Consider the following 26,506-nt stretch of genomic DNA (forward strand, 5'->3'; position numbering starts at 1 on the left):
CTATTTTGTCTCCTGAGTCTCTCACAGAAGTGCGAGACAGCATGCACAATTCAATCATACAAATTAAAATGCCAACACACATTTTTTTAAGTTTATTATCATGATATGAGGGTTACATAATTGCTTAATTATTGCTATTTATTTTAGAGGGAATGTCAACTTTTGGAGCAGTGAACTTCACACATTTACACACACACACACACACACACACACACAGGATGTTGTCCAGTGCAACCACTGTCGCTGTCCACTGTCCACTGTCGTGCTCAAGGGCACCTCGGCAGTAGCTGTTGAGGGAAATGAGAGCTTTTATTCATTCACTTTTCTTCTCCTTCATTTTTCCAGCCAGTCCAGGGATTTGAACCAGAAACCTGCCGTCACTAACCCACTTCTCCAACCTCTCGATAGAACGTAAAAATCTGAAAAAGCACAATTTTCTTGCATGAGTGCAAAGATTTTATATCGTATTCTCGGTGTCATCAGCCGTTATGACAAATCGCACTGAGACGTCCCACACGTTTGGCTGCTGGACGTCACCAGCCACGTGTCGGCGTCCAGCGCCCCACCAGGCGGCCCTCACTGTGGATGTGGTAGACCGGGTGCATCATGGCTGTCGCACACGCCTGCAGAAATAAACACAGGAAGACAAAAACACACAGTTAAAACCACGACATGCCTGTGAACACGGCTCGACACGGGGCAGCAGTGCACTCACATGGTAGGGGATCAGAGTGAGCAGGCAGCCCAGCGGGTATCTGCTGTAGTCCAGCGAGCCTGAGATGGGCTCCACTCTGCCGTGCTCCTGCGTCATGGACAGCAACCTGCAGCGCCGGGAGATAAAACTAATGATTACTGTCATTGTCGAGTGATCATGATCAGATCATTTACAGGGTAATCCATTCATCACTTAGTGTAAGAGGAGGCAAAAATAATGACAAATGGTCATGGGATGATGGCAGCAGAGCCCAGAGTGATGTATTCAAATTGTTCCCATAAAAAAACTGATGCTAATGAAGCTGGAATTTCTGAAATCTGTCATAATTTTTTCTTTCTTTCTTTCTGCCAGCAGGATTTCAGTCAGACATCCGTTCTGCATGCTGGCTAGATATTGGATTTTAAAACAAAACATTACTTGAGGTTTGGGTGTCCTTCAATCACGGCGTATCCGGTGGGCAGTTTTCCAGCTCCGTCCAGACTGAGGGAAGTGAGCAGAACAACAAAAGAAGAAGAAGTTACGTCAGTACAAATAACGAGAAAGTTTCAACCAGTCAGGAATGTAGCAGTGGTTAAAACAGCGCAAAAAAAATCTAAACAAGAACAAATGAAAAACACTAATCTATGTGTTTAGCTCAAATTCCTCACCCGGCTTCCATGTGTCTGATTCTACTTAAACTGTGTGATAAACTTTATGGATTTACCTCATTAAGTATTCTGTCAGCCTAAATAAGTGAGTAAGGTCTGTAGTGCAGTGGAAAGTACCTGAGTCCAGTCCAGCCACAGTCGATCAGCAGCTGGTTCCTGTGCGGACAGTGTCCAATGACTCTGGTCAAAACCCGCACGGCCACGTCCTGCAGGCTGCAGGAGCCGATCACAGACTGCTGCACGTCTGAAAAGAAAAAGGCCAACATAAATACCCCGTAAAGTCGCGGTGAAGTGACAAAAGACTCTCACTTTGTTAGTGTAAACAAAAAAATGCCTTTACTACCTGGAAGACAGACTATTGTGAGAGGTTACTTCTCAGTGTATCAATTTCCTCTTCCTAAAACAACAGTGTTGCATCCTGTTGGCTGCAATTCACTCATTTTGTGGGATTCAGAATTTGTGATAGCCAATGATTATGCATAAATCATCAGCTGCCATGGCATTCACTGGCTTTGTTGTCTTTTAAACAGCCTTACACCACGTTTTTTCATATTTCAAAGTAAAATACATCAAATTATGGAAGCAAAACACCACCAAAATATGAATAATGCTGTTTGCTTGTGACTTAAAAGATTTATGGTTTTGTCATTGTGCAAATTTCACACACACACACCATAGAAGGTGTAGTTCCCAGGATGCACCTCGCTGAGCAGTGCCATGTCTTTGACTGGATGGCTGCAGGAAGGCGTGGAGCCTATACTGGACTTACAGCTGATGCCGACGGCCTTCAGTCTGGAAGAGAACAATCCCAGAAATGTTTACGAGATCATTCAATCACTATAATGGAACAAATCAGTCTTGTTTTTCTTGTTCGGTGTGACGTATCAAGACCCCTGTGCTTGCGTTTGAGCACCCGGTGTGTTTGTTGCCTCACTTCTCCATGAACTGCAGGGTAAAGGTGGTGGTTTCCTGGGCAACGGCCTGTATTTGCTCCACCTCTCTGCAGTTGTAGGTGTTCCCGCAGTGGGCGTACACTCCCGTCAGCTCCACCCCCTCCGTCTCAGAGATGGCCCGAGCCAGCTGAAGCGCCTCCGGTTCTGTGTGCAGGACGCCCGCTGGAGCACAGAGCAAAGCAAACACAGGGCACCTCAGCGCACGCCCGACCTCAGCAGATCAATAATCACTATCAGCAGCCGGCGTTCCCGTTTCCCAGCTGACCTCTGCCGTTGTTGCAGTCCAGTTTCAGCCACACGTGCCACAGCCGTCCGTCTCTCAGCGGCCTCTTCCTGAGCTGCTCCAGAGCGTCGGGATGATCCAGCAGCACCTGGAAGAGACTGAGACGCTCGGACAGGGCAGCACAGCGCTCCACCTGAACACACACACACACACACACACACACACACACACACACACACAGTCAGTTAGAAAAAGGGGTTAACTTGGGGCATCAAGGTATCAGGAGCTCCAGGTGACATTTAGGGTGACATCATCTAGGTGATGCAGCTGTGTTACTGACTTTAGGGGGTGGGGGTAGGATTGAGAACCAAATTAATATAAGAAGTTATTTCAATATTTACAAATAACATTTTCTTCCAATATGTGCACAATCTCAAGCTACATAATCAAAATTAATGCATTGAAACCGCATGATAATAAGAACTATGGCTGTGTGATTGGGCAAAATCAAATATCAAGACAGTAATACAGACAATATAAGTATAAGGATGACTTATATTTCATAATATATTTGCGCACAAGTGATTTATGATTAATAATCAGCAGTAATGTGGATATGATTACCAAGCAGATAGAGGCAAATAATCAAACAACTGTAATAGTCGGCTCAGGAAATAGCATCCAGGAGAGGACAATAGACTTGTCAGGATGTTATAATCTCCAAAACCCCAGATAATGTCTAGTCTTATGTCATGATCCTGATAGATCACGCAGCCCTGACAAAAATTATGATTACAGTGTCTTGTTTTGATCAGATCTCAGACCTGTGTATCTCGATACTGCAGTGTCTTCATCGTGATTTGGTATTGAAAGTCAATAAATGACATTTTGCATTAATGCCCGGCGCCGGGTTATCACAGAGGGGACGGAGTGATTTGACAGAACCTTATCAAAGGGCAGAGAGTAAGCGTAGAGGATGTCATCAAATCCATGGTCGGCATAGAAACAGGCCTCGGCCAGCGTGGAAACCACTATACATCTCCGTGATCCACCTGTCATTATGTCAGCACACTCACTACACACACACACACACAGAGAGAGAGAGAGCTGATCAGTTCCTTTTGCATACTGATGACTTGTATGCATGCATATCTGTGTGTGTGTGTGTGTGTGTGTGCATGTGCTCGTACAGGGTTTTGTGGGTCTTCATGTGCGGTCGAAGCTGCACTCCCAGGTTGCGACAGCGCTCCATCATCTTCTGGGCATTTCTCTTCACAATGTCCACATCCACCACCAGGGCAGGAGTGCACAGTGCAGTCAGGGGCTCTCCCTCCATGCTGCTGACACTGACACACACACACACACACTCAAAGTCTTTCCCAGGCAATTAAATTCTTGTGCATGACTGGTCTCTCCTCTCACAGTGGATCTACATGCAGCACCGACAAACTTTATCATGTCACCAAACACGGCAACAAAACCGAGCAACACATTCTGCAGCGCTGCGGGTTTTAAAATGCAGATCTGTGACCTTTGGACTTTCTCCACAGTGACCCTGGCTGGATGATTTGATATCTAACTTGTAACAAATTTCAGTTCATAGAGAAGAATGTGCACCAATCCTCAGTGCAATAAAGACAGCAGAAATGTGCCTAAATGACCCTAAATATATGTGGAATTGAATTTACACAAATACAATTGTAATAAAAAAAAATTAAAAAAAAAAATTGTTTGCACATATCCAGCCTGTGTACACTCGCTTTCTTACAACTAATCCTACTGCCAAGACATTTTTTTTTTTTAAATCTAGGAAATTTTTATATTTAATATTAATTTAAATTCAGAGTTAATGGGCATGAGCATTATATTTATATGTCGTCTGATAAAAATTTATGGCACTTACCGACAAGCAGTGATTTTTACCAGAGTGATCCTCGCAGTATCCGGCTGCAGACTCGCAGACCAGCGCCGCCGGAAATGAACCAGGCGTCTTTGAAAATAAAAGACAGAAATGAGCATTCAGATTTATTTATAGTTTTTTTTTTTTTTTTTTTTTTAATTTAATTTCTGGGGGAGCAAAGAAAGGTATAAAATACGCGCGTGCACCCACACACGCAAAGACGCACACACACACACACACACACACACACACACACACAGTTATTATTGTAGCAAAGGTGTGAGATTGAGATTTATGAGATGTACTGTATAGTTTTTAATGAAACATTAAAGCCACATAAACACTGTTCACATGACAAAATCCTTTCTCTTGTATGCAGTTTGTGTATATGATGCTTCATGTAAGGATTTCACTGAGAGCCTAATAATTTTGGGGGTAGCAGTCCGGTTTAAGTTTGGCCACAGACTAAATAATGAGAATATTACATCTCAAACTACAGATACAGCAGCAATATTTAAACATTTGAATTATCAAGAAATTACCACACACTGATTCAAGTTTTATATTTTATTAAAGTGAGTAGCTTTATGTATAATTTATGGCTTTTATTTTGAAGACAAGAGAATCATTTCCGTCGGCGAGATTTGTGGCGACGGGATTTTTACTTTACTCATATTTATTCTCTGCAGGCTCCTCCCGGCCGTAACTAGCTTGTGTCTGACACTGACCTTAACGCTTACCTTAACCAATGAGCCAATATGACCACAAAAAAATGTGGGGAAAAAAACCCTCTCCCTGCTGGCAAAAAACATTTTAAAAATAAATTAAAAATTGTCAGCCAAGGATCCCTGCTCATGTGATCTGTGAGATTTCTACGGTGTCCTTGCCAGGTCACACTTACACAATTACAATAATAATAATAACAAGAATAATAATGATTTGTTTCAGACGTAAATGGCCGAAACACTCTGTGACTTCGTGGTGACTCTGCTGATGAAATGGTCCATGATCAAACCTTAATTTATAAATCAAGAATAGCCTAAAATCAACAGTAACAAGCCAGTAACCACAAAAAATTAGCTTGTGCCAACTTAAAAATAAAAAATACACATGCAAAAGTTATTTAAAAAAACACCTTTGTTTGACTTTCCCTGATAAATCTGACATTTTATGTTTGGCATGAGCTTCTATTTTGTTCTAAACAAAACCAAAACCAATCCTAATCCTAATCATTAAGTTAAAAATAAGATCACAACCCTAACCACAACCTGCACTAACCTTAACCAAACTTAGATCTTTCTATATTCTTAATCTAGGCCAAAATCATCTTTAATCCTAACCTTAATCCTTTCATAGTATAATTTTAGACTCTAACCATGACCTGAACCTTAACCAAATTCAGACCTTTAATAATTATTAAAGTAGACCAAGACCAGTTTAAATCATAACCTTAACCATTCAGAATAAGATCAAAATAACACATCCTCAACATAACATGACCCAAACCTTAACCTGGTGCAGTGAGCATGAGGGAGAACGGCTCCTTCTTTTTCCTTTCCCTAATAATAAACCTCTGTGATAGCATTGGGGCTGGTGATGGGGTAGGTGTGAGATATTGAGTGTATCGTCCCTAACGTCTTACAAAGCCCCTGAAGGCAAATTTCTTCTACGTGCTCGTCCCATATGAAAATTATCTTTGTAAACATGGCTTGCACTCTGAGCAGGCAACAGGAACCGCTCTTCTTCTTCTTCTGTTGTATTTCCAGCATACGCTTGCATGCGTATTTGCTGCCTTTCACCAGCTTTCTGGCTGCTCCTCCAGTCGGGCCTACAACCTCACTCACCACCTGACCATGTCCTCTCATGTAGGCCACTTTTCCAGTTTAGAGCAGAGCAGAGCTATTGCACTGAACTGCATTAGACTGTACAGGTGGAGCTGATAAAATGGCCACTGAGTGTATTTACACACACATACATGCAGACACCAAATAAGTCAGTACTGACGGTTGTCATGTGAACAATGTTAAATGACTTGTAATAACAAAAAAAGAGGCCTCACTGAGCATAACACAGAGGTGTACACACAGTGGTAATAAATATAATTTGGAGCATCACCTGTGGCTATCAAGGGTACATACACACTTCATTTGTCCAGCAGAGGGCAGCAGATACAAAGACACCCACTTGATTAATGGTTTCATGGAAAAAAGGAAAAAAAAAAAAAAAAAAAGAGGGAGAGAAAAGAGAGGGAAAGTATTGTTGGAGGGTGTTGTTTGTGGTGTCCTAATTTCATATTTTTGTTGGTGGAGAGAAGTTCCATATTTACGAGTTCTTCTTTTTGTCGTTTATGTGGGTATGTATGGGGTGATGGATTGGGGTAGGTGTAGGGCATACTTGTACGCCTATGAAACGAACGAATACTGCTGGATATCTTTATTTGTAATTGAAGGAAAATAAAAAAAAAGAAGATAAACCATATTTACAAGTGTAATACGTTATATTACGTTCGTGATGTTTGTCATACATGCATTGTCCCAGGAAGTTATGCATATTTTGTAGTCGCCTCTCTATAATTGTTTAAGGGAAACTCCATCTGAAAAACTGTAGTCATTGTTTGGTCTCCTGGTTCAACAGACTGTAAATACGTTGTGGGTCAAAAACACCATGCTGGCTGCAAGGGCGTAACTTTGAGTTGAACATTGGGGGGGTTGAGATTTCCACCTGTGAAGCAAGTCTGAGGACATGCCCCGCATGAGAAAATCTTTAAATATTTTATATTATTTATTATATTTCATAAAAGATTTTTGAAATGGGCTGAGAAACACTTCTCTGCTGTGTAGATTACAGAGATTTAATAACAAGTTGCAGACAGGTCAGATACACGATAACATATACACAAACACAAAATACATCTTTGGGTCCACCAGATTAGACTTTATTGAATTTCATGAGTATAACTTTTGTTTCATTGTTTCATTTATGTTTGCATGGGTGTAATATCTGTGTTTGTGACCGTGTGGGTGTGTGTGTGTGTGTGCTTGTGTGTGAACGTGTGTGCTTGTGTGTGTGGTGGGGGATGGGGATTTTGTGGTGGGTATGTGTGTGTTTTTCTCTGAAAAACGGTCGATCGTCTAAATGATCATCTTGTCCCCTGAACAAACTACTGCAAATCAAGCTATTGATGTAAAAAATGTCTTCAGAATCGGTAAGATGGCTTTGTTGTTTTCTACATTAGCACCTTTAATGTAAATACTGACTGAGAGAGAGAAAGAGAGAGAGAGAGAGAGAGAGAGAGAGAGAGAGAGAGAGCGAGAGAGAGATCTGCAAAATAAAACCAATACAAAACAAAACAAAAACAAAATAAGACCTACAATACAACTTTGTCTCCTACACATTCAGTATCGTTACACCTCTTCTCTACTTATGAGCGCCTTTGGTCAGAAGCGCTGACCATAGATTTAGAATGAATAGAACAATCTTGTTGAAACCAACATTGCATGTGCGTGTGTATGTGTGTGTGTGTGTGTGTGTGTGTGTGTGTGTGTGTGTAACGTGGCATCTTCTGGTCCTACATGGGACTGTTTTGACCTGGGTAGAGAAATCTTTCCCCATCACATGTAGCCTGTCATGTCAGTGCCTCACATCCAGCAGTAATAATGATCGTAGGGATTCGATGCACTGAAGGAGCTGGTCCGTCTTTTATTCTATGGATTCTAACTCTATGGCGTTGAGCTTTGCAGTCCCTCACTAGCATATCCAGCGGACGAAGCGCTCGAAGAATGAGGGTTTGTTGAGCATGGCGTAGTCATCTCCTCTGAAGATGGCTGTTGTGTCCCCAAGCGCCACCTTCCGCAGCACTTCCTGGTCTATGTCGCTTCCCATGGCGATCACCGTGGGAACGCCCTCCGCCCTCCTCATGGCGGACACGCCCTCCTCCAGGTTCTCAGTGGATGTGATGCCATCGGTGATGAACACGAACGACAGCTCGGCGTTGCGACGAGCCAGCCGGCTGCCCTGTAATGAAAACACGTACGCGGATGACTTCCTGTTTTATGTGAATAAAATGCAGATTAAAGAATGAGTTGTAGCTAATTGGATAGGATGTTGGCTATCACATCCACCTGTGCAAGTGGAAAGAAGTCCCTCTTAACTTTACATATTTCAGTGATTCAGTGATTTTAAACTAGATTTTGAATCATTAAAAGTGCACAATGCAAAACTGGCAAAGCCTGATTTAAGTAAGGAACCTGTTAAAAAATTTTTTAAAAATAGATGAATTCGTTGATGAGAACCAGATAGACTCAACGATTATGTCGTATTCCGTTTTTTTGTCCGTTCACTTTGATCAAACTTTAGCAATTTTTTTTTGTCATTTTAAGAGGTTTATCTTTTGTTTTTGTTGGCTGACTTGTACTGTATCTGCTTTTAAAAACAAACAAAAAAAAACAACACTCCTATCACATATTATCTGCCTACAAGCTGATGAATCCTGCTGAAACCAACAGTAAATCTTCAGTTCGTCATACCTGTGACATCACCAGGTTGTTGACAGCGTGGATGATGGCGCTGCCCAGGGAGGAAGAGGAGTCCATGTAGCTCATCGTTGCCAACGAATCAGAGATCACCGTCAGGTTGTGCGTGAGCTTGAACTCCACGTTCTGCTCCGATGGGCTACCGTACTGCAGCAGGGCTAGGCGGGCATTCCTCTCATCTGATTGGCTGTTGGCCAGGGTGAGGCGGCGAGCCACGTTCTCGATGAACTCTTTGGCCCGGCGGTGGTTCTCCACTCCCATCCTCTCTGAGCCATCCAACAGGAAGACGATGTCCACTGGCCGCTGAACACAGCCGGCCACAGCGGGCTCTAGAACCGACACACACATATACAAACACACACAGCACACACACAGACAGAGATTCACACACACACACACACACACACACACACACACATACACCATAGCACTGTAAATCAAACATAGCATTCAGTGCGTTGCAGCTTGTGCACATACGCTCATGGGTCCGAGCCAGCAGGAAAAATAAACAAAGACGTAGTTGCATTAGAAGTAGTTGCAGTGCAGCTCTTTGATTTCAGCTGAACTTCCTCAGATCAATCGTGGCCACATGAGGAAAGCACCGTTTCAGTTTGCTGTGCAGTTTTATTCTCTCGAGACAATAACATTATTTATAGTTATGAAAACATGAAGACATTCCATTCCATACAAATGAAAGTGTTGCAGTCACAGAGCCTACATGATACAGTAACATATTCTCTGGGAACCCGCGCTGCGGTAGTCATTTTCCCCACAAAACATCATGTCAGCCCACTCTACAAGCCAAGCTACATGCAAAACATGCACCAATCAAGGCCACATTTAGCTGGTGTTATAAAACTCTCTTTCAAAATGACATTACTACAATATACAACAAGTCCTTCATTCTCAGTGCCGAGGCAATTAAGCGAACATCAACGTACACCAGCCTCTGACTCATATACAGCGCACGATGACATTCATAAAACACAAATGTCCACCACATATAAAGGCCTTCTCATACCAAAATTAGTAATTCACAGAACACAGGAAGTAAAGTAACGGCTGTAACCATGGATATGTGCAAAACGGCAAAACAATGTAATCGGAGTGAATCAGCGTTAGGGTTAGTGGTTCACAGTGGAAACGAGGCTTCAGCATTGAGCCACTGTACACAGAGCTCCATGAATGGCTCTATAGACGGTTCTACGTCCAACGGTTGGATGACATCTGTTTTCCATCAGAACGGAAAACTTTCCTCCCCGAGGTGGAAGGGATGATATGTATCATATTGGAGAACGGGCATAGTTTTCTGAGAGAGCACTGTGTGTCTCGTTAATTCGGATACAACCTTTTGTGAATCCTCGTTTTGGCTCAGCACATAACTTTTAGTAAGGTTGCTCTGAAAGCTTTTTATAACAGGGCCAGCTTTTATATCATGCTTTTCTATTGCATCAGCCCAGAGTGAATTTTCTACAGTCAGACATAAAAAAGTGCCCAGTTGTAATGATGTCTATTTTATGTCCAGCAGTAAGCTTATTAGATATTGGCATCCCTAAAGAATCTAGAGGCGAGGTAGCATGGTTAACATATTAGCATTCAGCAGAGTCCCATGGCTTTCTCTGGGTCCCCCATTATGTCTCCATAGACGTATTTGAAGGACTCGATGAACAGCTGGGTCCACTGCTGCCTGTCCGCTCCCTGGGTGAGTTTGGCTCTCTGGGCGGTGTACGCCATGGTTGCCACGCCAACCCCATACTGCTGCTCGCTCAGGCCACTCAGCAGGTTGGCCACATCCTCCAAAGAGGTGGGGACCAATGAGGGGCTGCCTTCCTCGGCCAGTGGCTTCCAGGGGGGAGGGGATTGGCCCGCAGTGACGCCCCCTCCTGCAACAAGGGGGCGGAATAACATTGTGTGGCGGGGTCCCACAAACACGACCCATCAAAACAATGAGAAAAGGTGCAAATAAAATGGCCGAGGGTACGCGGACTTGTAATGAATGAGGGTACCGGTTTGGCCTTCTGTATTGGCTTTATACCCACAATAATAATCACACAACAGGCAAAAGGAGTATAGAAGAAGTTATAGAGAAGTTACAAGATTGTACAGAAAGAAAATTGACGTCATATTGACCTCAGCTCAGCCAATCCACAACTTGTGACAATAATAAACAGGTAAGCGCTGGTCACCCAGGCCTGACTGCTGTAAGGGCATGTAAGAAGACACCTGGTGAAGGTCAAACTTAAGAGTGTGGTTCATAAGGTGCCAGGAGCTTACCTGATTTACATGGGAGATCAGGGCACACGATTATAGGATCTAGAGACAAAAGAGAGACAGTGTTAAAGAAATTCAAGGCAATTCAAAGTGCTTTATATAAAATTTAAGAGGACAAAGACAAAAGATCTTCATAGTCCAGTGTGTGAGTATCTGTATGTACATAATGTTTGTCTATAAGCTCTGGTCCAAGGCGTTAGCTGTACTATAGTTTACTGTACTTACTGAAAGACTTTTCTCCAACATGGTGATGGTTTTCTCCATAATGTACCCTTTGATCCAACTTAGACCATCACTACTTACAGAGCTGATTCATTGATATGCCAGATCTCTTTTTATTCAGCATTTTTTGGGTTAACATGCTGTACTGTCAGTGTTGCCAGATGAATGATAATTATCACGTGTGCATGGCGATTTTGCCCTCTGTGCTATGTACAATCAGAAAAGTGGCCAAATGTATGACAATTTCACCATTTCACTGAAATAATGCAAACATTAACTTTATCTCCTGACTGCTGACTCAGATCTGAGTTTAGAGGGAAATACATTCAAAAACAGAGAGAAAGAACTTGAGCAAGAGCTTGTTGCCCTCTTTTCACACATCGCTGCTTATGTGAGCAAATGAAATGCTTTTTCCTCGCCTGTGGCTGTTGTAACTGGCTTGCATGTGAGCACGTGAGTGGGTGGTGTCAAACAAGGTTGTTTTTCTTTTTGTGCCTTTTTTTGTGAAAAGCTGTGTAGCCTTCACTCTCTATTGGTACATGCGTGAATGAGTGATGGCGACCTTGTAACTAGTACAATTTGCACTTTACTTTTCAAACAAAACTTTGAGAATGGGGACCATTGCAACCATGGGGAAAAGTCACTAAAGGTGAGAGTTTGGCAATGGCATTGTACATGGTCCATTAACAGAGTTTTGGTGCAGGTTCGGTGAACAGGCTGGGTAGTCACTGTAGCTAACACCCTGGATCAGAGCTAGTGTGTCTATATAGGTGCATATGTCTGCACCAATGTATATACATCTACATGCACAGGTGTATATACACTCAGTGGCCACTTTACTAGGTCCACCTGTACAATCTAATACAATCCAATGCAACTGTTCTGCCATAAAGTTTCCTTTTCTGCTGCCTATAATGCTCAGGTTTTCTTGTTGTCACAGTAACAGAGGTGTTTATTCACTTCTATGTTTGGCATTGAGCTCATAGTTAGTGCTGCTGTTGGACTGGACTGCATTTTATTGAGAGGTGTTTCCACTATTCTGTCCCCCCTCACTGTATACAAATAGGGAGAACAAAAAATTAGAAACACCTGTCAATATAATGTAGTCCAGTACAAGACCTCTGCAAACTACAACCTCAATAATAAACATAGAATTAAACTGACACATTCTCCACAATGTCAACAAAAACTGAACATTATAAGCTTTGTTAAAGGCTAGACTTTAGTAGATTGTATAGGTGTGTGTGTGTGTGTGCACGCGCGTGCGTGTGTGTACCTGGGCAGAGCACGGTCTCGATCTTATCGATGAACTCCTCGGCCACCAGGTCGGCGAAGCGCCTCATGCCCAGCACCCTGCCGTCCCTCTGGCAGGCGATGCTCTTCAGACTCTCGTTTTCCTCAATCTGGTCAAACATGTCCCCAATACCAATGGCACTCACATCCACACTGGGGTCACTGCTCACGTGCACACACACACACACACACACACACACACACACACACACACACAAACAAATATAAACAATATGGTAAAAACCTTCCAACACCCACATGTGACAAATGTAAACTCAATGCACCTGCAGAGGTAGGTGAGCAGCGAGTCATCATCTCTGGGGTCGAAGCGACCGTCGGTGATGACGACCACCGTGACGTTGGCCCTGGCCCTGCGGCTGTCCCTGATCAGGTTGTCGTAGGCGTACTTCAGCGCAGACGGGGTCCATGTTCCTCCAGCGATCCACTCCAAACGCTTCACCGCATCCTGAGCGCAGGAGAAGGCAGCAGGTCAGAACTGTGGAGTTGCACTGCAGCCTTTAGTTGAGTTTAGGTGTAATGGAGAAAATTTCAGACATCAGAAAATCATGATATGTCAAGAGAGTTGTCCTTCCCTGGTTTTAAAGGCTGCTTTGCAGTAGAGGGATGCAATTTTCTTTAATTATTAGATCACTGTAGCTGTCATCATGTCCACATTACTTATGAATATTTATCAAAAATCACTTTAGTGTAAACATCTTACGAAAGCATCAACAGTCATCCCCAGTGTATTGCCACAATCAATATCAAAGAACAAAGATAACGTGATATTTGATTTTGTCCATATCAAACAGCCCTAATGTCAATCATAAGCCCCTCGTAAACACATCAAGAAATAGACTGATTTATTGATTTATTGTTTTGTTTTTCTTTTTTTTTCACTATGCAGCTTGGGTCAAAATTACCTGAACATGTCACTAAACTTTATTTTTTTGTTTTAAACTTTAAAGTTTATCCTCTGCTGCAACTATCATCCTACATATTCCTAAATGCAGACATAAGCCTGCAGGAGAAAGAAAGTGAGTCCACGTGTGTCTCCATGTGTGTGTGTGTTTCGTCTGCAGATGTGAGCAGACAACACATCTGGAGACAAGGAGGGAACAAAAACTATGCGAGAGAGGGAGGGGAGGGAGCGGGGGAAATGAGCGGCTCATTGAAGGTTTATAAAAAGAGGTCATTTGTTTGTTCTTGAAGATGGTATTTGACGAGGCGGGCTGCAGATCTGAGCCTAAATTAATTAAGGAACATCTGGAAGTCCTGAATCATTCCCACACACACACACACACACACACACACACACACATACACCCACACATATAAAGAAAGGCCAGCTCCATTTATCCGTTCTCTAATAAACAAACTTTCAGAGCAGACACTTTAATGTGTGTGTGTGTGTGTGAAACCTTGAAGGTGGACAGGGAGTCGATCTTGGGGTCGTTGAGGCGGATGGCCTGGAAGGTTCCGTTGTGGCTGTACTGGACGACGCCCACTCTTGTACCTGCGAGGAAAAAAAAACACACACTGGTTACACATCTGCTCAAGCTAGCAGTTTTCCTGTAACTTTTTCTGACAACATGCGTGTCAAATCTGGCCGTGCTCTCAAGCCTAATGTGTTTCATGTGTGTGTCGTTTCCAGAGGTGGAAGTCACTAATTACATTTACTCACGTCACTGTAACCGAGGAGCTTTTTGTGTACTTGTACTGTCTTTAGTGCTTTTTAAAGTCAGTAATTTTACTTGACCTAAAGTTCATTTTTGCTTGAGTATTATACTTATATACTATAGTACATTTTACATCAAATCCATTACAGCGAACAAATGATCATGTCAGCAGAGATGAGAAGAGGAACCTGCTTCTTTTTTGTTGGTTCTACTTTTTATCATTTCCACATTTCACAATAAAAACTGCATGATGAAAAATTTCAGATGGTCGATGGAAGCGAGGACCATTTAGACTCAACTGGCTTAAATGTGGAATACGCGTGGGGGAAAAAAATCAACGAGTTGACCTGATGATGAGAACCACGTGGACTCAGCCATCATAATTATGTGCCTATTCCACATTTGTCACTTGACTCCAAATGGTGCTCCCTTCAATCAGCTCTCAGAATTTTTTTGCAGAATGCACCTTTAAAGGAATGCAGTTTGAAGTATGTTCTCTCCTCCTTTTCTAACTCCATGGAATAACTTTTACTCACAGAACATTTTAACCCTTTGATGCATGAATCATGAAAACCTGAGTCAAGATTTTTTTTTTTTCTTATGTGTTTTTACTCGTCTTAGGGCATGAACACCTTTGTGAGTCTCCATACTTCTTTAAGGATGCAGGTCTGGTATCACCATGTCATGATACTAGTATTAATATGTTTTCAGAAACAAGAACTGACAGTCTCTGCATAAACCATACCTGTCAAGTATCCCGTTTTGGCCGGGATTTTCCCGTATTTTACCCTCCTTTCCCGGCCCCCTCCCGTATTAGTATTTTCCCGTAAATGTCCCGTATTTAACCTGCATTTATTAAAAATATGTCTGCCCCCCCCCCCCCCCCCCCCCCCCCCCCCCCCGACACAAAAATCTTCAGGATTTTGATACTCAAATGTTGACAGGTATGGCATAAACCTCAATGGGGGGAGCAGCAGAGAGCATTCTAACAGCTGATATGTAATTCCACCATAGAAACCATTGCATTTAGGAGAAAATGACTTTTAAACAGCTGTCCACTGTAGTGATCGCTATGCGCCAAAGGGTTAAATGAGCTACTCTTTACTTTTACTTTTACTTTTAGTAGATTTTTACAGCAGCACTTCTATTGAGTCGATTATCAGCAAAGTAACAGCACTTCTACTTGAGCAGCAATTTGCAGTGCTCTTTCCACCACTGGTAGATTTCCAGTGGGCTAATAACTCATCCTCACCATGCACATTCCTCCAGGCCAAACGACGTGCATGAACTCGTTTTTTTTACCTGTATCGGAGTTGGGATCTTTGGCCATGGATCCCAGTCTGTTGATGGTGTTGATGACAAAGTTCTTCTCCAGAGTGAAGTTGGTCAGACCCACCGACTCCGAGCTGTCAATCACAAACACGATGTCCAGGGGTCCGCACCGCTTCTCGCAGTCTGCAGGCGGGAACACAAGACGGGCTTTAAGGACCCGAACGCCCCGGGCAGAGTTCGTTTACACCACAAGACGAATAATAATGTATTGATTGGACTCACCGCAGCAGCCGCACGTCTCCCTGATGTAGTTCATGACGTCACATTCCTGCAAACACAGAATTAAGATCTATCAGTCTACAGCTCTCTTGTTTTGACAACCGATATCAAATCAGCGGTTAAATGAAATGTTCTTACAGTGAGACCGGGATCTCCTTCGGGACCAGGATCTCCCTGCAGAAGGAGAAACAACACATTATCACATCCTGTTACTCTCAGTTTAATCGTCGACTGATATGTCCAGTTTGTGGCAGTCAGCGGATTTTTGGCAGTTTGTACACAAATAAACAAATGAAAACACCAGCTTGTGTTATGTCTAGGTTTGCCTGGTGTGTGCGTGTGTGTGTGTGTGTGTGTGTGTGTGGGTTTACTCTTTGGTTTTTCAGTGTGTGACAAATGCTTACATCACGTCCGAGATCTCCTCTCGGTCCTCGCTGGCCAGGTTCTCCTTGAGGCCCCGGCTCACCCTGTTGCATGCGGAGAAAACAGAAACGTATCACATCACTGCAGTTTATTTACACCCGTCCCTGAGATTAAATCTGAGATTAAAATGAAACTCACCGGCTCTCCTGGCTTTCCATTGTCTCCAGGCTCTCCCTTTTGGCCGCAGTCGCCCCTGCTGCCACGAGGGCCACGGTTGCCTTTCTCTCCTCTTTCACCCTGCAGGACGACAAAACAAAGACAAGTGTTAATCCAGTGTATTAATCCAGCTCGATATTCTGAGGAGAATAAGAGTATGGTTACGTTACCGAGGCTCCTCTTGGTCCAGGATAACTGAAGCCAGGTCTTCCGGGGTCTCCCTGAAGTGAGATGAAAATGATAAAAAAAGATTTTAAAAAATACAGCACTGTGAAGAGAGAAACACACACAGACTAACATGCTCATACACACACACACACACACACACACACACACACACACGCTCATACCTTTGGCCCAGACTGTCCAGGATCGCCTCTTGGTCCAGCATCGCCGGGGTCGCCTCGGGTGCCCTGCGACGCGAAACCAGGTTATTGAACTAACAGAAGATCTCATGTTTTTTGTTTTTAATGATGTCATCTGAATCAAAAACATTGTTGATGTTTCATTGTTTCATTTTGGTTGTACACACGTGCACTCCTCCAAAATGGGCACGTGCATTTAAGCTGCACCAATACTGGATTTTTGGGGCTGATACTGATATCAATATGTGGCAACACGAAGCTTCCAATAACAACATGTTGACCAGTATGTAAACACAGAAACAAACATTTTTAGGATGTAATCTTCAAATTTAGTGATAAAATAGCTGTTGATATTTCATAGTTGTGCAATGAACTTCTTAACTTCTTACACAATGTTCTCAGCTGTGATTTGCTGCAAAGCACGCCCCACCAGTGCAACACACACCCACATCAGCACAAGACACACACACCCCACTGAGGTTAAGGGTTTATGGCGGGTGATGGGCGTGGGTGGGTGGTTACTACCATATTTGCTGTCTCTTTTTTGCCAATCCATTGATATATACGCTGTTACTGATATATCTGTGACAAGCCAATTTAATATCGCTCAACCAAAATATCAGTCGGGCTCTAATGCACATCGACATCAGAGTGACCTTTGACCTACATTTCTCCCAGGCTCTCCTGCTGTGCCCGGTGGTCCTCTGGGTCCTGGCAGGCCGTTGTCTCCCTGTGCAGAATAAGGAGAGTTTAGCCCAGATGCAGGCTGGATTAGAGATTTGAGCAGATGTTTAGTCTGCAGGGATTTCTCCTCACCTTCGTTCCCTTGCTTCCCATTTCACCTGGAAGTCCTCTCAAGCCCTCTGGTCCCATCTCACCCTGAAACACAAAAACAGGATTGTGTATCCTGGTTGTATCTGCGTTTAAGAGATAAAATACGAGGCCAGCGTCGTTCGCAGAGCCCCCTGGTGGTAGAGGGATGTCATTATCTCTGCTGGGCAGCAGCCCAGAGGGGATCATGCATTTAGTTGTGTGTATCTGTCTGCATCTAGTCTTGCATACTACTGGGCCTATCAGCCTAATATGTTTTGTGCACATTTATGACCGTATGATCAAGGGCCTGCCATGATTTTACACTCATTCACTCCTCACTCATCTTCACTGACCGGTTGGAGCTACAAGTGATCAACATGTGCCTCAGTTTGGAGTCTTGTTTTTTTTTTCTTTCCTTTTTTTCATACATGTGTCCGAGGATTTGCCTCCATATAACCTATTTGCTCTGGTTACACCTCGATAATGCTCTCTGCATATTGTCCCCCTTTCCCTCCGCTTCTCTCATGCACACAAGCTGGACACACACCCTGCACACCTGGTGGAGATCTACACACTACTGAGCGCACCATTCTAGTTAATAAACTTGACTTGAGAGAAAAAATACCGGCCAAACCAGATGTTTCATTAAGGAGATTTTGTTCACACTCGTGCCACTGTGTACATAAAGTCATACCTTCTCTCCTTTGACTCCGTCTGGTCCTTGAGCACCCTTAGGCCCAAAGTCTCCTCTTCTCCCCTAGAAGCACAAGCGCCAAGAGAAAACCATCGGATAAAACACAAATGCACAGATGTGGATATTACAGCATGCAAGGGAACGTGGTGATATCCAGGTAAAAATGGATGCTTTTACCGGCTCTCCTTTGGATCCCGGGGCTCCACCGGTTCCCTAAGAAACACAACACTCAGATGAGCCATGCACTTGCTGCATGTGAATGAGTGTGTATTTTAAATGTATTTTCGTCTGATGGTGTAAAAATGGGTCTTACTGAGTTTCCTTTCTCTCCAGGCATCCCAGGAACGCCAGGGCTTCCCCTCTCTCCCTGAGGAAGACAGACCACAGTTTAACCTTTCACCTGCAACATTTATAACTTGACCACTGACAGACTGACCCTGTCTCTGTCCCAGCCCGGAGCAGCTACCTCTCATCATTAACCTTACACAAAGTACAAAATATGTCTTTGTTTTGACTGGCCAGAGCCAAAGGCCAAGAAATGGGACTTAAGCTACAAGACTTCTGGTTTACCTTGGGTCCAGCATCTCCAGGTGGGCCAGGTGGACCTGATCTTCCTGGGCGACCGGGATCTCCCTAGTGAGAGGACACACACACACACACACACACACACACACACGCACACACACACACACACACACACACACACAAACACAGAGTTAAACCACAGCCTAATCAGCTGACAGTGTTTCACTCGGTGTGTGAGTGTGTGTCTCCTGTACCTTCTCTCCATCATCGCCAAGAAGACCAGTGTCACCTACATCTCCAGGGTGACCGTCAGGACCCTGCAACACATCACACACACACAAAATCAATAGTGAAAAATAACTAAATGTAGATGTGCCAAAAATATCAGTGGACGCTGAACTTCATACTCTGTCGCCTGGATCTCCTTTGCAGCCTGGAGCGCCAATCCGTCCAATTTTACCCTGGAAAGAAAAAGAAAATGGAAAAAAATGAATAAATAAATTGAGAATGAAGAGCATCTAATCATACAGAAGTGCGTTACCAAATGTCAAAACTTGAGATTAATTTAAAAAATGGCATATCCACCATTTGAATGAAAATTGTGGTTATAAAAATGCTTTACTTTCAAAGTCATCATATGGCTTTTCCTTGTTTTCACGATACACTGTTGCATGTCTATAAAAATTTTACAGGTGATTTTTTTTTCATAAATAGATGTATACAATGAAACCCAGTGCCCAAAATGAACTGACTCTACTTCTGTGGCTCCTACCTTCTGTCCGTCTGTCCCGTTGCGTCCTGGCAGACCGGCCACACCCTAACGAGGACAGGAGGTCAGACATCAATTAGAGGAAAAAGACCAATCACAACGCAGAATGACTAATGACTGAGAGACTGAGATTGTCAATAAATCACGTGTCCGACACCTACCTTCTTGCCCTCAGCTCCAATCTCTCCCTGCGGGCAGAAAAAAGTTTAACAGTTATTTAATGCACAATATTAGCAATTGTCCTCAATCAACTAATACATATCCATTCATGAATTTATAAATCAGAAAAATATGCACAATTTTCTATTATTGTCATCTAAACATGTAAAATCTGGCCAGCTGATGCAATGCAAACACACTGTAACCTCACCTTGTCGCCTCTAAGACCTGGCTCTCCCTACACAGAGAGGAAAAAAGGACAAAACAACCGTCAGTTATTAACATTTCACAACAAAATAAAAGCAACGTCACGCATGTCACAGTGAATAAAGAACTGAATGAAGCAAAGTGAATCTGTGGAGTCTTACTTTGATACCAGGCTGACCGATGGGACCCTCAATACCGGGGTCTCCTGGGCGACCCCTCTCTCCTTTCAGCCCTGGGTCTCCGTTGTCTCCTTTAGCTCCCTGCAAGGTAGAGGGAGTCAAACAGTGTGAGGCTGAAGGTGGTTAACAGATATCTTTCTGTGTGTGTGTGTGTGTGTGTGTGTGTGTGTGTGTTAGTTTGTGTGTAGAGCTCACTTTTTGTCCCCTGTGGCCTTTTGGACCAGGAGGCCCCGGTGTCTCCAGGCAGGACACTTTGTAGCACTGTATAGGACAAGAAACAGAGAGAAGATGTCAATATTGGGATTATAACACCAAACGTCTTTTATTACATTGGTGGTTGTTCGTTACTGCGTGCGTTCTTACCTCGACATAAGCCATGTGGGCCTGCAAACACAAAAGAGACAACGTGTAAAACAGAAATGCTGAGAGTCATTAAAGCAGTGGTTATGTTTAATGTTTAATGTTTTCCTGTGTGTGAATGTGGGTGTGTCTGAAGCCTATAGAGAGAGAAAGCCAAACCACAGCTATTTGCTGTGAGACAGAAAACAAGAATGCAGTACAGTTTTTGGCCATCGGGGGCAGTGTCGAGCACTTGCCAAACAGAGCAGAGGATATGGAAGACAGTGAAGCTAAATACTATAAAATGATCACTACATTTGATTTCAAATATTTATGAGTAACTGGACTTTTACTATTACATTGTTACAGTGCCCAGTACTTATGAGGAAGACATAATTATAAGCTAATGTGAAATTTATGGTTATAAAATGATGGCACTTTCAGCTGATTTCCACTAGTATTGATATATTTTTTTCCTAAATGGTTGCAGATTTCATTCATCTAAACACATAGAAACCACCATCTGGTTATTCTCACTAAAGCAGAGTTAAAAATAATTTCAATTTAGAGAGCTGACTTTTTGAAAAAGTCTCACTGACTGCTGCTCATTTTACTGTTTCAGTTTTAGTGCTCCACATCGCCCCCTAGAGGTTGCCTCAGATTTTCTTGGGGGTGGAATATCTCCCTGTATAGACTATCTCTGCAGTGTCTGCGTGTTACCATGGTTTTAATGATGCGGTCGATGGTGTCGGTCTGTATGACGGCTCTGCCCTGGCTGAGGTCCACAGCCATGAAATCCCTCCTGAACACCGTCGCTGGAGAGTTGGCAATCTCCCTCAGTCCCGTCTCGTCGACGTTCCTCGATGCCGCCACCACGAACACCCGGATGCCCTCGTCACGCGCCTTCTCCGCTGCCACCTTGATGCCGCCGCATGGGTTCCCTGTCACGTGACCGTCGGTGATGACCACAGCAAACCGGAGGGCTCTGGGGTCTGAGGGAGTGTCCCGCATCACCTCGGTCATCTTGGTGAGGGCACAGTCGATGTAGGTGCCTTTACCCAGGTAACGGATTCCCTTGAGACCCTGGAAACAGGAGCAATGGAAGTGAATGGAGGGTCTTAAAGAGGCATGTTTGACTTGGTGTCAGTGGCGTTTAGGTGCTTTCATGTATAAAGCCGTACCAGGTTGGTCGTTCTGTGAAATACACACCGGTCTCATCAGCGTAAATCATCAAGTGGAGCTGCAGCCAAGGGTCATAGATGCAATAGATTTGCAGTCCAAATTAAATTCTGCTCACAGGAAGTGATGAATCAAAATGTAAAGAGTTACTAAACCCCAAACCAAAATCTTTGTTTAGCCCGACCTCTAATGGTGAAGCCATAGACAGGTGGTGACCGTCTGCCACCAAGACTGGGCACCCAACATTTCACCATCAGGGGTCAGGCTTCACACCGGTTTGGGTTTGGGGATTAGTTACTATTTGAAAGCAAAATACAAAATGTCCCTTGAATCATATCACCTCAGCGCTCCATGCACTTTGAAGACACTGGATTACATGATTTGTGTGAATTAAAGCTCTCATCCTCATGTAGAGCAGAGGTTTTTAAAGACTGGCTTCCCCGAGGGATCAAGCACCAGTTTCAGTTGAGACTCAGAGCCAAAGAGTAAATAAAATAATTTCATCAAGAATTTAAAAAATGGAATTAACTAAATAAACTGATTTTTAGTTAGTTATCAAAGGGAACCGTGCTACTGTGCTATAGCCTAAACATCTGTCATCTGGTTAAAGAGATATAGATCATTCTGGGTAATTTTACAAATGTAGAGTGAGCCCTTTTGTGTGTCTGTGTGCAATATTAGATTATCTAGGCTCAATTGTTGCAAATGGCTGCTCCATGATCCTTTAGACATCCAGGAACAACGGGAGCACCTCTTTCTCAGTTTTGTCCAAGGGAAGGCCAACAATCTCAGCCTTTGAAAAATTTCCAGCATTTAGAACCCACAATAAATGACCTAGTGCAACTTTAATCAATATTTCACTTGGATCTCACTTCCTATTTTCAAGATCAGTTTCAACATCATCAACTTTGTTAGCCTCAGCAAGAAAACTCCAATCAGCAATGCTAATTAGCAATTAAGAGGACAGTGGTAGGCACTGTTCCTTATCACTTTGTTAGCTAAATAAAAACACCTTACCCCCCCCAAAAGCAAATGTATGGCTACAAAGTTTGTACAGACAATTAAATCTTTAATTTGTCAGCATCTCTGGTGTGTGTGTGTGTGTGTGTCTCTCTGTGTGTTACCCACAGTGATGAAGGGGTCCTTGGGTCCGATGCGGCTGAACACCTCCTGTCTCTGAGAGAAGTGCAGCCCACCGATGTTCCAGCGCATCTGGACGAGGCCTCTGTACTCAGCATCTTCTAAACGCTCCACAAAACGCTGCGTGAACTCCTGCAACACACACACACACACACACACACACACACACACAACACATTACATCATGACAGGGCGGGTTTGGCGGTGTTGTGAGGGTGAAACTGCAGACGAGGCAGGAACCTTGATGCTCTCCACCAGCGAGCCGGGGGGCGGCTCCTGCAGGGCGATGGTCTCCGATGTGTCGATGGTGAAGTACACGTCTATGGGACAATCACGGCTCTCTGGAAGGAACACAAACATCCACGCATGAGACACCACAGTAAAACTCCAGGGGAAAAGTGGATGCAAAGTCACTTGGGTTCAGTTTCAGAGCACTCACTGTCACACTGGCGGACTTGGGCTTGAGTCAGCGCTCCATAAAGGAGGCACAGCGCGACGACCTCTAACCGCAGCATCTCCCTCCTCTCCTGTCTGACAGATGACAGCACAAACACACACCTGAGCACAAACATCTCTTTCTCTAAATCAGAAAGGTGAATTTCAAAAGAAAGGTGAGAAATACAAAAGGAAAAAAATCAAGGCAATGAATAAAGGAAATTGAAAGAAATGAACTCCAGTACCAAAGGCAACAGCCGAAGGGAAAATGGGCCTTACTGAAAACAACCACCGTGCCAATGAATGCACATCACTCATTAGGACCCTATGATTTCCACATTGTATACTGTTTGTTGGTTGACACAGTTGTTGGCACAGTCATGCTCAAAAAGACTGGAGAATGTATGCAAGCCATACTCTTGCCCCAGTAGTAATCCAACAAATTTCTCCCTGATGACAAAGATCGAGTGAAAATTTTATTCCTTCAGATTCCACAGCTGGTATCAGTTTGAGTGAACTGTATGAACGGCAGACGGTGGTGCCTGGGAAAGCAAAATGGCTGCCACGGAGTTACGTAAGACATTTGAAAGCATCATGAGATTTGAACATGGCTCTTCTCTGTTATTATTAAAGGAATGACGGAAACAAATAGTAGCTAAAACAACTGCGCTCGATGCTTTTCTGCCACATTATTGCTCACACAAAGGACTTTTTTATATATTGTCAGGCATTAAAGCACCAAAGCACCTCTAGAATACATGACTGCAACCCACAAGACAAGCGTTAGAATATCACAAAATAACACAAGACTAAATATGTTAATGCAGCACTAATGCTAATGGACTACTTTATATATTTACATTGAGGAAAAATGTAATGCAGTAATTACTGTTACTGTTTATTGCCCAGCCCTATATGCCCACCAACAGGCCTCAGCCAACTGCACCGGAAAAAAACAAAAAAAACCTCCATCTTTATAAGGGGGGCTTTTTTTCCAATGTAAAACTTGTTTTTTTTTTTAAAGAAAGTATCTGTATATCTGAACCACAGAAACAGAAAATTTTTTTCTGTCCAAAATGAGGGGAAAAACCACTGAGGTATAGCTCAGAGGCTTTGTTTAGGTCTTGCAGTGTAAAGCGGGCTGCTGACCATCTGAGCTTTAAAGCACAAATAACAAATTTCACACGGCCTTAGCCTGCTGCCCCTCCTTCCCTCACAGACAGCGCTCGCCCTCTGTCGCCCTCTGCCTCTCCACTGCCATGTACATCAATCCAGAGGACCTCAAGTATCTGAGCATCCCACGAGAACCTTGGCAATGCGGCCAAAACGTCATCACCACAAAATCAATCATATCAGGTGATATGAATAATTATCTTGATATATATTAAATAGTTATTATGTTGAATTTAAGTCCTACTTTTTTCTTCTGAGTGAAATTGGAAACCAGAACGCTAATCATGATCATTATGCTAACCTCCTGTAGCGTGCAGTGCAGGCTAAAGGAGCTCCTGTGTGTCTCCAGACTTTTCTCTCTCTCTCTGTTGTTGTCACATTGTTGGTGGTTAGTGTGTTTGTCATGGAATATAATTATGTTTTAACTTTAATGAAATGTTATTGAACATTTTATATATTTACATGAAGGGAAAATATAATGCAGTAATTACTGTTACTGTTTATTGCCCAGCCCTACATGCCCACCAACAGGCCTCAGCCAACTGCACTGAAAAAAAAAAAAAACAAAAAAAAAAACTCCATCTTTATAAGAGGGACTTTTTTCCAGTGTAAAACTTTTTTGTTTAAATAATTATAATTATTATTATAATAATTATAGTAGCAGAGTCATTTGCCGCCTTGACTCTAGATATTGTCACTTAACTTGTTTCAAGAAAGTTTTCTAAACAGGTGAAACTGCCTTGGAACAAAATGAAATTATCTCACCACTTCTGTCAGATTTCTCCATCTTTTTTTTTTTTTTTTTTTTTTTAGGGCAACAGGACTTTAAGTTCTTGTCAACATGACTTCTTAAGATACGTTTGATTTGATTTGATTTGATTTGATTTGATTTGATGCATTTTTTCAGCGCACACTCAACCAACAGACCCTCCGCCTGGCGCCTCACTGTGGCTCCCTCTAGCGGACAGACAGCGCCACAGCCCGGACAGGCTGCAGAGGCTGCTCCCACTCCCCTCTAAGTTCGCGGTCCAGGCCGGGAGGCTGAGTGGGAATTCAAGTTGCTTCTTATCAATGCACAGACAGGTTACTATCATGCAAAAGCCATTCCGAGATAACAGCACTACAGACACAAACTATGCCCACTTTAGACTATTTTTTTCCTCAAGCTAGTACTTTGTAGAAGTCAGAAACATTGGCGTATCCAAGCTTTGTTCAAGCTGCGGTTTTGTTTAACAGAAGGATCCTTCTTACTTCTGCTAATGAGAATTACCTGCAAGACAGAGAGAAACACACACTCACACACACAGATAGATGGAGACAGACGAGCAGAGGGAGAGGACGAGGGAGAGAAAGAGAGAGTGACTGGCACATTGCTGTGCGTAAAAGTCCTGCTTACCCGAACTCTTCCCAGCAACTTTAAAAACTTTGTGACCAGCTCGCCGACTCCCCTGCAGATCACCTCCGCATCTCAGTAGGAAGGGAAGAGAAGAAAAGGGAAGTGCGGGAGAAGAAGACGGGAAATCAAGCCCCTGGATGCGCGTTAACTTTCCACAGAAGAGCCGTCCGCTCGCTCTCCCGTCCCGGTCCAGCCCCAGCAACAAGCTGTGTGATCCCTCCTCCCGTACGCGCACCCAAGTGCACCTCAGTGTCCGCTTGGAGGCGCCGTGGATCCACAGGAGCCCCTCGTTTGTGTGCGCGCATATACCCGAGGCCTGCTCAGCGTTATCGCTAACCTGGGAAGTGGGATGCCAAAGTTAAGCTTGGAGTTATGGACCCCCCTCCGCCCCCCAAATCCCGCTCCAGCCTCCCAACCCTCACGTACAAGTTGTAATGTCCGTTTAATATTACCATATATATGACCATTTGATAGCCACAACACATGGCGCGACCCTTGGGGACGCGCGGGGCTTTCATGTCCCACGGAGCACATGGTGTTTTCCCTGGTAATCAAACACACGTGGCGG

At 43.5% G+C, this 26,506-nt stretch overlaps 2 protein-coding genes across 3 annotated transcripts; both read right to left on the reverse strand.

The window, feature by feature from the left end:
* Positions 1–23: 23 nt before the first annotated feature.
* Positions 24–4,528, reverse strand: LOC115375262 (D-threo-3-hydroxyaspartate dehydratase). The gene is made up of 10 exons (XM_030074671.1): positions 4,442–4,528; positions 3,729–3,884; positions 3,484–3,613; positions 2,581–2,731; positions 2,297–2,477; positions 2,036–2,154; positions 1,480–1,606; positions 1,133–1,195; positions 716–821; positions 24–623 (listed from the first exon to the last, which is right to left on the reverse strand). The coding sequence occupies exons 2-10, from the start codon at positions 3,872–3,874 to the stop codon at positions 534–536; spliced, it is 1,113 nt and encodes a 370-aa protein (XP_029930531.1). The 5' UTR covers positions 3,875–3,884; positions 4,442–4,528; the 3' UTR covers positions 24–533.
* A 3,449-nt stretch (positions 4,529–7,977) lies between these two features.
* col6a2 (collagen, type VI, alpha 2) lies at positions 7,978–26,241 on the reverse strand. Of its 2 annotated transcripts, XM_030075038.1 has the most exons (32): positions 25,939–26,235; positions 23,374–23,465; positions 23,175–23,275; positions 22,923–23,066; positions 21,336–21,698; positions 20,640–20,660; positions 20,472–20,537; positions 20,259–20,357; positions 20,102–20,128; positions 19,893–19,919; positions 19,735–19,779; positions 19,370–19,423; positions 19,217–19,279; positions 19,008–19,070; positions 18,751–18,804; positions 18,615–18,650; positions 18,438–18,500; positions 17,747–17,809; positions 17,598–17,660; positions 16,916–16,978; positions 16,736–16,786; positions 16,548–16,646; positions 16,391–16,453; positions 16,125–16,160; positions 15,990–16,035; positions 15,738–15,890; positions 14,178–14,272; positions 13,041–13,222; positions 12,740–12,918; positions 11,245–11,283; positions 8,965–9,299; positions 7,978–8,452 (listed from the first exon to the last, which is right to left on the reverse strand). In XM_030075038.1, exons 2-32 carry the CDS (start codon positions 23,447–23,449, stop codon positions 8,186–8,188), a joined length of 3,036 nt encoding a protein of 1,011 aa, XP_029930898.1. In that variant the 5' UTR covers positions 23,450–23,465; positions 25,939–26,235; the 3' UTR covers positions 7,978–8,185. The 2 variants fall into 2 exon arrangements, with proteins under 2 accessions (XP_029930898.1, XP_029930899.1); XM_030075039.1 differs by lacking the exons at positions 7,978–8,452; positions 8,965–9,299 and adding an exon at positions 9,693–10,853 and having other exon boundaries at positions 25,939–26,241.
* Positions 26,242–26,506: the final 265 nt, after the last annotated feature.

This window comes from Myripristis murdjan, chromosome 17 (genome assembly GCF_902150065.1).
Source record: "Myripristis murdjan chromosome 17, fMyrMur1.1, whole genome shotgun sequence".
Classification (NCBI taxonomy): Eukaryota; Metazoa; Chordata; class Actinopteri; order Holocentriformes; family Holocentridae; genus Myripristis; species Myripristis murdjan.